The sequence below is a fragment of the Mastigoproctus giganteus genome, chromosome 14, assembly GCF_048544385.1.
Source record: "Mastigoproctus giganteus isolate SK-2022 chromosome 14, ASM4854438v1, whole genome shotgun sequence".
Taxonomy (NCBI): Eukaryota; Metazoa; Arthropoda; class Arachnida; order Uropygi; family Thelyphonidae; genus Mastigoproctus; species Mastigoproctus giganteus.
The window spans coordinates 75,984,564-75,996,526 of record NC_143588.1 but is presented as its reverse complement, the minus strand read 5'-3'; the positions used below and the strand labels follow the sequence as shown (position 1 = coordinate 75,996,526).

Sequence of the window (11,963 nt, the reverse complement as noted above, 5' to 3'; positions counted from 1 at the left end):
ACCACTCTGTTTTTTCATAAGGGTGACCATACTGGACTTATGCAAAGCTGCTTTACCATTAAATCAAAGGATGCAGTTCCTGAATGATGGCTGATGAATGTTTCTAGGATCTGCTCTGTGATGTTTTCTGCATATGACATGAACAGTTCTCTTCATTTTAATTGCACAAGGTACAAGAAAGCTAGAAGATTTAAATAATGACCTCATGATTAGCACAGAACTTTGTTACTAATAATGTAAAGGCCCTGACTCATCAAACTGCAAATCTCTTCCACTTTTATATATATTCTTCCACTCTAGCTACAAACATCCTGAGATTTATATTGATATGCCAGAGGCAATATGAATGCATGGGGGACTTCTAATACAGCACACATTTATGGAGGGAGCGTACAAATACTTTTGGTCATATAGTGTATAATACAAATACACAAAATAAAGAACTGAAAAATCTTTTAAAGTGTTAGATATGCATGTAGCCAGAATCCAATAAAGCTTGAAGGTGCCTTGTTCTGTTTTATAGTGTTATCAGTATAAAACTGTTCATTGTATTATTGTAGTAGTGTATGCACTGTCTATTAAAATATGCAACTTTGATTATAACAATTGTGACCTTCCACACAGAACTGGGATCCTTCAAAATGATGATACAATACAGTATCAAGTATATATACAATGCTAAAATAAATTTGTAATGCAGTAAAACATTTGAAAAATTACAGTAATAATAACGCCTAACATGTTAATTATTCCTCCAAGGATTATTTTTCTTGATAAGTTTAGCCTAGCAGTAATCACAAAAAAATTTTAAAAAAATCTAAAGTATTTCCTTCAAAAATGTGTGGTATGAATAAAAATGATGTACAAAATAAAATATTAGCAATATAAAGGTGACTTTTTCATACATCTTCAGAAACATAATTTGGATGAACAACTAGAATTGGATCATCTTCTTCAACTTCTTCTCCTTTCAAGCCTTTTTTTGATAAAGGAATAATAACCTGATCCTGGAATGAAATTTAATATAATTTAATATGATGACACTGTATTTCATATTATGAAAGCCTTCACAACAAGTTGCCTATCCAGTTATGCTTTGAATAAGTAATGCTTCCCCAATAGAGAAAACTATAGTTACTTATTCTCAGGTGGATGCCACCATCCAGACAGCTGTTTCAGGGCTATTTGGCCCTTCATCGGTGGGTAGGTACCAATAGTAAAAATAATTCCACAATATGAGAGATGCCGAATGGTGTTTAGTAGTTTAATACATAATAAAAATTAAGGGCTAAAGAAGCCTCAGACTGTGGAAAAATTTACAGAAGTTAGTGCAAATGCATTGTGTCTATATTAAATTAACTAAATTAACTTAAGTAGCACTAGTAGTAGTAGTGGCATGCGATTCAAGAAAGCAAGTGTATAAGCTTATGCAGCATCAGCCAAAAAAAAAAAAAAAAAAAAAAAAAAAAATTACAAAACAATCCCCTCTAAATGTTTGTCCAGTTCCTCCTTAAATTTATTTAACCTATCAACTTCCACAACGACAGATGGAAGTTTGTTCCAGCAATTAACCGCCCACTGACTAAAGGCAAATTTCCGCACATCTATTCTACATCTGTCCTTCCTCAATTTCAATTTATGCCCCCTTAGGTTCATAATCTGAACAAGTGGAAGAATCCCATCAGAATTCAGCATGCTCAACCCATTCAAGGCCTTATACACCTCAATCAGATCATCTTGCAGGTGCCTAGTCTCCAGGTGCTGCAATTTGCAGAGGATCCCTTCATTCCCTTCACTAAGTTATTATAATGGCATCATTTCAACTGGGTTGTCAGCTGTTTTACCATCAGGTACCTACCAACCCACTGATGAAGGGCCAAATAGCCCTGAAACAGCCATCTGGGTGGTGGCATCCACTGAGAATAAATAATAGTCATCTCTATTGAGGAAGCATTACTTATTTGAACCGGCCTCCGTAGCCGAGTGGGCAGGAGCGGGAGTGCAGTAGCACATGCTCTTTGAGTAGATCGGGGTTCAAGCCCCTGACTGCTGAATACGGTCGATCTGCCAACCCGCACTGGACCAGCGTGGCAGATTATGGTCCATTTTCCCTCAGCATGAATTGTTGAGGAGGCTTCCATCCTGCAGTGGGTTGATAATGGCCGCACTTTACTTTTTTTTTTTTTTACTTATTTGAAGTATAACCAGATAGGCAACTTGTTGTGAAGGTGTTCAAAATATGAGATGTAATGAAATGCCACCATAATAATTTTGGTTAACTTACTGTGTATAGACATGATGCATTTGCACTAACTTATGTGTCTGTAAATTTTCCTGCAGTCTAAGCTTTAGCTCTGAATTTTTATTAAGATGCTAAATTGTTGCTAAACTATATTAAGATGCTAAAATGTAGATTAAAAGAATTTAAAAATCAGCCATATGAATTAACAAAGTTAAGAATATTTTTAAAGCCAGTAAAGATTTTGTATCTGTGTCAGTATAGCAACTATGTTATTTGTCACTTTTATGTAAAGGTCTATGTTTGTTTGTTATTTGGTTTTTAGGAGCAGTAGCAACTAAGGCCATATTGCTCCGGGGATATGCGGTGGTCATTCTCTGACCTTTCCGCATCCTCCATATTTGGTGGTCATGGGATCGAACCCCGGTCTAATCAAGAAGCATGTGCTACGCACTGCTGCTCCTGCTCGCCTGGCTACGGAGGCGCCTGTAAAGGTCTAGTTTTGGTTTCTTATTGTAGACCAGCAGAATTTTCTAATGGCTTTTTTTTGTTTTTCTAACATTTTCATTCCACAAATCAATAAACCAGCTCAGAATACATTAAATATGTGTACTTATACATAGATGCAGAAGATCGCAGCAGGATATCTGTATAATTTTGCAAGACAACAGGTAAGGAATAACTGTGGCTGTTTCATTAATAACTGAACAACTCTAGTTGACACTGAAAAGCAATGATGTACAAGTCAGGATCAAAAAGTTCCCAAAGCTGAATTTTTATTTTAAAAAATATTTTTTTTTTTACAGATTTTTTGCATCAAAATAATTTTTAAAATAATGACCGTGGCTATTTAAATTTTTTTTTTCTCCACTGGTTATATAACTGGAGAGAGACCTTTTTCAAAGTTCTTTTCTGAAAGCAGCTTGACTAATGCAATCGATTATGTCACAGCTGCTATAACCCCTACCATTTTTGCTGTTATGGGCATTGCATCAGGCATCCATGTAAAATTTACTTATTTTCGCCGATTGCAATAAAGATATTATTATAATTTCTGCTTTGCAGAAATAGTGAATAGATGATTAACGCTTCCACATCTACTTATACATAGATGTTGAAGGTGGCAGCACAAATCTGTATAATTCTACAAGACATAACAGGTGAGGATGATAACTATGGCTGTTTCATTAATAACTGAATTACCAACAACTCTGGCTGACATCGAAAGGTACAAGTCAGGATCAAAAAGTTCTCAGAGCTGAATTTTTATTAAAAAAATATATTTTTTACAGATAGCTGCATCAAAATAATGACTGTAGCTATTTACACTTTTCTTTCCACTGGTTATATGAGTGGGGGGGGGAGGATTTTTCAGTCATTTTCTGAAAGCTCCTTGACTAATGCAATCAATTATGTCACAGCTGTTATAATTTCTGCTTTGCAGGAATAGTGAATAGATGATTAATGCTTTAATCATCTATTCACAAACATCTACCACAATGAAACTAAAAGATTCTTAACATTTTAAATGAGAACTGTGAAAATTAAGAACTGTATGAATAAGAATATCCAACTAAAAATTTCTCTTTAATACTAACATTCTTATCTTGTTTGGATACTTTGTTTGACTGCTTAAGTAGAAACAGATATATTTTGGTCCCTTGAAATTCACATTAATAAGGTTTTACTGTAATTATAAATGGCTACTCTTCATAGAGTAATAGTATAGGTGGGGTCCCATAGGATTCAGTACTGGCCCCATACTGTTCCTTATTTTAATGATAGTGTCATATAAACATGCATGGCGCCTCCATGGCCAGGTGGGAATGAGCAGCAGTGCGTAGCACACGCTTCTTGATTAGACCAGGGTTCGAGCCCGTCACCACCAAATACGGAGGATGCGGAAAGATCAGGGAATGACCACCGCATACCCCGGAGCAATATGGCCTTAGTTGCTAATGCTCCTAAAACCAAATAACAAACAAACAAAACAATAAACATGCAAAACTTCGAAATGCAAATTTACTTCCATCCTTTGACTTCAAAATACAGGGGATCATAAGGTTTTACTGTAATTATAAATGGCTACTCTTCATAGAGTAATAGTATAGGTGGGGTCCCATAGGATTCAGTACTGGCCCCTTACTGTTCCTTATTTTAATGATAGTGTCATATAAACATGCACAAACTTCAAAATGCAAATTTACTTCCATCCTTTGACTTCAAAATACAGGGGATCATACCCTACATTCTTGAAATTAATACTTGATTTTCTTGCCTTGCAATGCATTTGAAGTAACTGTTACAACTTTTACATTAAATCCTGTTATAACGTAGGCTTGAATTTCTTTTCAACCACACAAAGTATCAATAATAAACACTAAGGACACAGAACAAGCAGTAGGGCATTATGTGGCAAAGAGCACTTTAAATGAAAAATAACACTTCTCCATATATGGGTTTATTGGAGTCCTCCAGGATTCAGTGCTGGTACCCAGTGTTGTTTTCAATATTCATTAATGATATCGATGAATGCATATTGGGCTTAATGTCTAAGTTTGCAGATAATACAAAGGTTGGTAGGATGGTTAAACAGGGAACTATTGATCTAGAAAAATCTAAAAAGATTTTTCTAGATCAGTATTTGGAAAAATTAGGCAGATAGGTTGAGAAGTAGCAACTGAAGTTTAACATTGAAAAATGCAAGGTCCTATATATGGGTAGCAGTAATCCAGATTAACATACCAAATGTGTAGTAACCATGCTGAGGATAGTTGTTGTTATTTGGTTTTTTTAGGAGCATTAGCAACTAAGGCCATATTGCTCCGGGATATGCGGTGGTCATTCCGTGACCTTTCCGCATCCTCCGTATTTGGTGGTGACGGTCTCGAACCCCGGTCTAATCAAGAAGCGTGTGCTATGCACTGCTGCTCCTTCCCACCTGGCTACGGAAACACGTTGAGGACAGTGGAAAATGAAAAAGAACTGAGTGTAACTGTGCAGCCAGACATGAAGTTCCCCAAGCAGACGACCTGCTAGGACAGTTCATGGGATTTTCCTCAATGATATATAGGAATTTTTCAGCAGGAATAAAGAAGCAATTATTTCACTGTATAAAGCAAAAATTAAGCCACATTTTGAGTAATGCATATAGGTCTGAAAGTTTCATTTTAGGAAGGATGTGGATCTGTTGAAATGGATGCAGAAAACAGCAACAAGATCAGTGAGGAGCACAAAAGGGATACTCTCACCAAGAAAAACTTCCGTTCTGCAAACAGCAGCATGTGGAAACTAGGCACCTGTAAGGAGACCTGATTGAGGTGTTTAAAGCTTGAAATAGATTGGATAAGCTAAATGTTGATGGCATTTTACTCTTGTTCAGACAAAACACGTAAGGAGTTATAAATTTAAATTGAGGTAAGATGATTGTTGGATAGCTGTGTAGAAATTAGCTTTCGACCAGAGGATAGTTGAGTTTTGGAACAAATTTCATTTGTTGGAAAATTGAGTAGTTTGAATAAATTTAAGGAAGAATTAGACAAACTATTATAGGAGATGTGGAAATTATTTTTTTATTTTTCTTTCTTCTTTTGGCTGATGCTGTACAATCTTGCATTCTTGCAACATTTGCCACTACTAATACTAATAAAAAATAATATTAAAACAAAATTTTTTATTTAGCAATATTAATAATATGTGCCACTGTTAACATACACAGTCACCTAGTGTCAGCTTTTAACCACATACCATTAAATTCACCGAGTCTGTAACTGAAAAAAATTAACACACCGGTGTATTCGAAAAATAACACAAACTTTGCCAACAACTGGAAAGAAAACTTAAGCTAATTTGAAAAACTGGAAGATACATCCAATTATTGGAAACTTCTAACTAAACTAGAAGAGCTTACAAGTACAATATTGTATATGGGCTTGGAGATCCATCTTAGTAAAAATGTGAACCTACTGGATAGCATAGAGAGACAAACAACAAGTGGTTAGAGGGTACACATAGATATTCCAATTAAAAGAGTAATTTGAGTTCTGTAGGCCTGGAAAATACTGTAACCTACAAGGTGAACTGCTAGAGAATTTTAAAAGATTTAAAGTGAGTGCATCTTTACAGTTAGTCCCACGACATACATTAGAGGCATGAATTTAGTGGGAGGGAATAATTATCAAACAGATGTCTTAAATTTTAATAAGTTTAGAAGTTTATCAAAATTTAAAGAAAAAATGTATTACTTGAAAAAAAAATCAGTAAATGAATTGAGAGAAGGAAATTGAGATTGCTTTTTTTCCCTGCTACATAAGTTTGCTTCCTTGCATCATTTTGTGAATACTAAAGCTAATACTATACTTGAATACTAACATTCAAACTAACCTTGAACAGTTGATGATTCAAGGTATACTACAGAATTTCATTCTTTGATTTCAACTAATCATTTCACAAAAAGAACAAATCACATGTGTTTAACTTTGATGTATCTCCTATCGGAATTGGCTTGCATCCAAATCTCCACATTACTTTTCTGCCTACATCAAAGTTCACAACAAATGTAAAGAGTTATTAAATCCCAACTAGATTTTGAACAGACTAAGGGTAAAAAACTTGCTTCTTGTCCAAATGGTAGCCAAGCATAGTGGTATTTTACCAAAGTATTTTGGCTGCAACTTTTTCCCATCTCTTTATCATATTTAAAAAATCATTTTAAATAATTAACAATATATGATTATGTATTTTAATAAGCAACTGAGTTGGCTCGATTAAAAATAAAAAATAAATAAATGAAAAACCTCCCCATACATTAAATGGTGCTTATACTTAATCTTCAAACAATCAAGTGAAATCTTATGTAAGATGCTGCCAGCTTTGTAGCACATTTCCACCCTATTCAATAGAGACTTCTTGAATGTGGTACAAAATTATTTTGGAAAGCAATGAATTGCTCCAGAGTGGTTCTGAAATGAAGTCAGAGCTAAATATGCAAAAAATGCTATAATTCTGATGTGATCCATAATAGGTTAAACTTATTAAAGCAACGGAGAAAGAAAATTAAAAGACTGTTCATGATAGTGAAGTACATTTTAGGAACCAGAAATAGTAAAGAATCTTATCTCATAGTTTTAGCAGAAACTATGCAAAAATAAATGGAACAATTAACCATTAGAAAAATGAAGACCATCGGAGAAAATAATTTTCCTCTATGTATAAATAGCAGGGGATTATTTAAATTGTCACAGATTTCACAACAAATAAACAACAATTCTCACTATGCTTTTATTTGTAATATGGGGGATTCTTCTCCTGCACCAGATGATTAATTTAACAGTTACTGATCTCATCAGCATACTGATCTCACCAAGCATCTCATTAGTGCATTACCTATTACCTGAAAATCAGTATCACAACAGTGGCAATTTAATACCAGCTGCATTACAAGTTCAATTATAAAACAGCTTAAAAAAAATTATACAATAGTTCAACTCACATGGTGAATGAGTCTTTCAATGATTTTCTCCACCAATAATTTTTTCTGTATCAGCTCAGCTTCACTTTCTATTTCGTTCTCTATTTCTTTTAAATACCAGTTTATTAATTCACTCATTCTAATACCTTCTTCTCCAGCTTCTACATATAAAACAGTAACAATACAATAATATTAAAAACACAATATGAATCAAATATATATACACATACATATAGGATGTTTCTATATACTAAAACATAGCCAACACTCTTGTTCTTTTTCTCACTAACCTAGTACACAGTCATGGTAGTGGTCCTCTAAGCACTTCAGATCACAACTTGGTTATGGTCTCTTCTCCAATGGAGCCTTTCTCTTGTGGTCATTCTCACCCTCATGTTGTTTGGCATTACAAGAATGCAAATTGGGATGATCTACACGATTTCTATAGTTCTTTTCTTTGGTTAGATTACTGTTTTAAGTCTTTTGATGTAAAATGTTTATTCAGATCATGTCAGAAAAATTATTCCTGTAGCAATGAAATCCTTTATGCCACATTCCACCTTAAAGTCTCGTCCTTTAGCTAAACTTTGGTTTTGGTTTGGTTTCAGTTTTTTTGGCACAAGAGCAGCTAAGGCTATAATCTAAACCTTGGTTTTCCAATAAATGTGCTAAGGCTATTCAAGATAAGAACGTAACATATCAGAATTGGCTTGCATTCATATCTCCAGATTCATTTTCTGCCTACATCAAAAGCTCGCAACAATTGTAAAGCAGTTATTAAGTCCAAACTAGATTTTGAACAGGGCTAAGGGTAAAAAACTTGCTTTTTGTTCAAATGGTACCTGAGAATAGTAGTATTTTACCAAAGCTATTGGCTGCAACTTTTGCCCATCTCTATTCCCACTTCTGCCAAAACCAGACAATTCTACTGCCACCCAGCTAAAGATAAAGTTGACCTGCTAGCATCCTACTTTTCTTCTAACTTGTGTACTGATGATCTTGGTAAACCAACTCCTATCATTACCAGAACACTCCATTTAATACCTCCTGTGATCCTCTGTCAAAAGGATGTCAAAAATTATTATATTAGGGTTACCCGTAATTGATTACATAAACCCGTATTTTTGACAGTAAATTCCTTGTGTTCTCTGGTCGATTTGCCTGTTTAGCAGGACGAAAAAAATGCAGTTTCTGGGGGGGGGGGGAAACCTTGTTATCTATGCCTGAGACTGACTAACTTTCTTGTGTCATCAACAGAATTCGAACCCGGGCCTTTTCACCCGGTGTGGGGAGGACAGTGACGATACCACTGTGCTACCAGCACAGACTCAAAATGATGTCAGAAGAATTTTAGAGTCTTAATACGAAGAAAGAAATTTTCAAGATTATAAATGATGCTAGAACTAGGGGACATAAATTCAAGTTACGGGGGGAAATGTTTAGATTGGACTGCAGGAAGTTTTATTTTAGCCAGCGAGTTATAAATTACTGGAATAAGTTGCCTTCATGTAGTAGAGGCCGACAGTTTGGGGAAATTCAAAGGTCATTTGGATAGTATTTTCGAGTAAGGGAAGCGCATAGGATGATAGGTTTAATTTCTTTTTTTTTTATTAATTAATATTATTATTATTATTATTTTTTTTTTTATCATTGTTTTGTTCGGATTTTTTTTTTTTTTTTTTTTTTTTTTGGCTGGTGCAGCATAAGCCATAGGCTTTCTTGCACCATGCGGTCATTACTAATACTAATACTAAAGCACCAGGTCCTGATGGTATTTCTCTTCTGCTGGGACATTTGCTCATATCCAGCCAGTTCCTAAAAAGTGTGACAAATCTCTCCCATCCAATTATTATCCTATTGCACTTCTATTCGCTTTAAAGTAATAGAGAAATGCATTAACTGCCAACTCCTAAACTATCCAGAAACCTTTCATCTGATCAGAGATTGCCAGTATGGATTCCATTAGTGTTAATCCACTGGTGATACACTGGCTTATGTTACCCATCTATGGACAAATTCAGTGGAAAAGTTTGGTGAAACTCAAGCAGTTGATCTTGACGTTTCAAAGGCTTTGGATAGTGTTTGGCATAAAGGTAGTAGTAGTAGTGGCATGTGATGCAAGAAAGAAAGTGTATGAGCTTATGCAGCATCAGCCAAAAAAAAAAAAAATCACACCATTCCCTCCAAATGCCTGTCCAGTTCCTCCTTAAATTTATTCAACCTATCAACTTCCACAACGACAGATGGAAGTTTGTTCCAGCAATTAACCACCCGCTGGCTAAAGGCAAATTTCCACACATCTATTCTACATCTGTATTTTCTTAATTTGAATTTATGCCCCCTTAGGTTGGTAATCTGAACAAGTGGAAGGATCCCATCAGAATTCAGCGTGCTCAACCCATTCAAGGCCTTATACACTTCGATCAGATCACCGCGCAGGTGCCTAGTCTCCAGCCACTGCAATTTGCAGAACTTAAGCCTCTCCTGGTAAGAGGATCCCTTCATTCCCCTCACCAATCTTGTTGCCCTTCTCTGTACACGCTCAAGTAAATCTACATCCTTCCTAAAATGAGGCCTCCAGACCTGTACGCAGTACTCAAGGCGTGGCCTGACCATTGCCTTATACAGAGGGACAATCACCTTCTTCTCCCTGCTAGCAAAATTCCTATATATCATTGACAAAACCCCATGACCTGCCCTGGCAGTCTGTCTGCATTGCTCAGAAAACTTCATATCTGACTGCACAATTACTCCCAGGTCTTTTTCATTTTCTAAATGAAAAAGACCTGGGAGTAATTGTGCAGTTGGCAGTCTTTTTCATTTTCTAAATGAAAAAGACTGCCAACTGTTCTTAGTAATTGGGCATCCAGTTTTCTGGCTGCTCTCTGACTGCTCACTGCAGGTGACGGTAAACAGTTCTCTGTCTTCTAACTTTTTTTTTTTTTTTTTAATGTAAACTCCAAACACGAGAGGTATTAGAACCTATAGTACTTAGTACCATGGGTACCATTGGGTTGGAGGTTGAGAAGATGAAAGAAGATATTTATTGACATTAGACTTGGAACTTCTGTAGACTGTAATTTTCAGGAAATACATATGAAGGAAGGTTGTACCAGAAAACGGAGGTTGAATTAATAAACGAGGAAGATGAAAAGTTGGTTCCGTGAGTTTGAAGTTGGACAGTAAATGGATGTTGGCTGGTGGTGGCACATGTTCGGACTGTTTTGAAAGAGAGAGAGAGGGAATCATAGAAGGAAGCCAATTCAGAAAAACAGTGTCCTTGAAAGTATCTGTAGAAAAGGCATGTAGCAGAAACAGAACATCTATGAGACAAAGAGGGGAGAGACTCTGTTAGAGATGAATCATTAATTAACCTAACTGCCCTCTTCTGAATGGAATCTAGAAGCCTGAGAGAGGTTTTGGGGTTACCACCCTAGATGTGGGAACAATATTCCATGGTAGGGCGGATTTGCGATTTGTACAGAGTGAACAGCTGTTTGGAAGAAAAGTAACGCAGAGAGCGAAAGAGAAAACCAAGTTTTTTAGATGCAGAGGAAGCAATATTTGTAATGTGCTTGTGCCAAGAGAGATTAGAAGTCAGGGTAATCCCCAAAAGCGATATATCATTTTGCCTAGAAATCAGAGTGTCACCAAAGATAAGCATAGGGGCAGAAGAATCCTTTCTGCAAGATATAAGACAAGACTGATTTTAGAAGGATTGAAATCAACTAAGTTGTCTTTGCCCCACTGCAGAATTACCTGGAGATCGCCATTTAACGAATTGGTAGCAGATTTTCGAGAAGTTGAAGCTGATTGAGCAGGGCAGGGTTTCTCAAAATGGAAAGTAGAATGCAATGTGCTGTCATCGGCAAAACTATGGATAGGATTTCCAGTCAATGGAAGAATGTCATTAATATACAAGAGGAAAAGAGTGGGGGAAAGAACTGAACCTTGGGGGACACTGGTATAAGTGAGGTAGTTAGAAGACAGAGAGCCATCTACCATCACCCTCAATGAGTGATCAGATAGAAAACTGGATAACCAATTACAAAAAACAGTTGGCAAACCATAAGATAGAAGCTTGTTTAAAAGACCTTTATGTCAAACATGATCGAAAGCCTTTGAGATGTCAAGAGAAACTGCTTATGTACCACTGAACATTTCCATTGAATTTGTCCATAAATGGGTGACATAAGCCAGAATATCACCAGTGGATCGACACTGACAGAATCCATACTGGCGATCGCTGATCAG

The 11,963-nt window shown here is 36.0% G+C and overlaps 1 protein-coding gene across 1 annotated transcript in view; it reads right to left on the bottom strand.

Moving 5' to 3' along the window:
• Positions 1–899: 899 nt before the first annotated feature.
• Mcm6 (minichromosome maintenance 6) overlaps positions 900–11,963 on the bottom strand; it is a 144,174-nt gene continuing 133,110 nt past the window's right edge. Inside the window, exons 17-18 of the mRNA XM_090388414.1 lie at positions 7,731–7,870; positions 900–1,007 (exon numbers count right to left, since the gene is read on the bottom strand). Of these exons, the coding sequence (XP_090244540.1) occupies positions 900–1,007; positions 7,731–7,870 (248 nt within the window). The remainder of the gene's footprint in view (positions 1,008–7,730; positions 7,871–11,963) is intronic.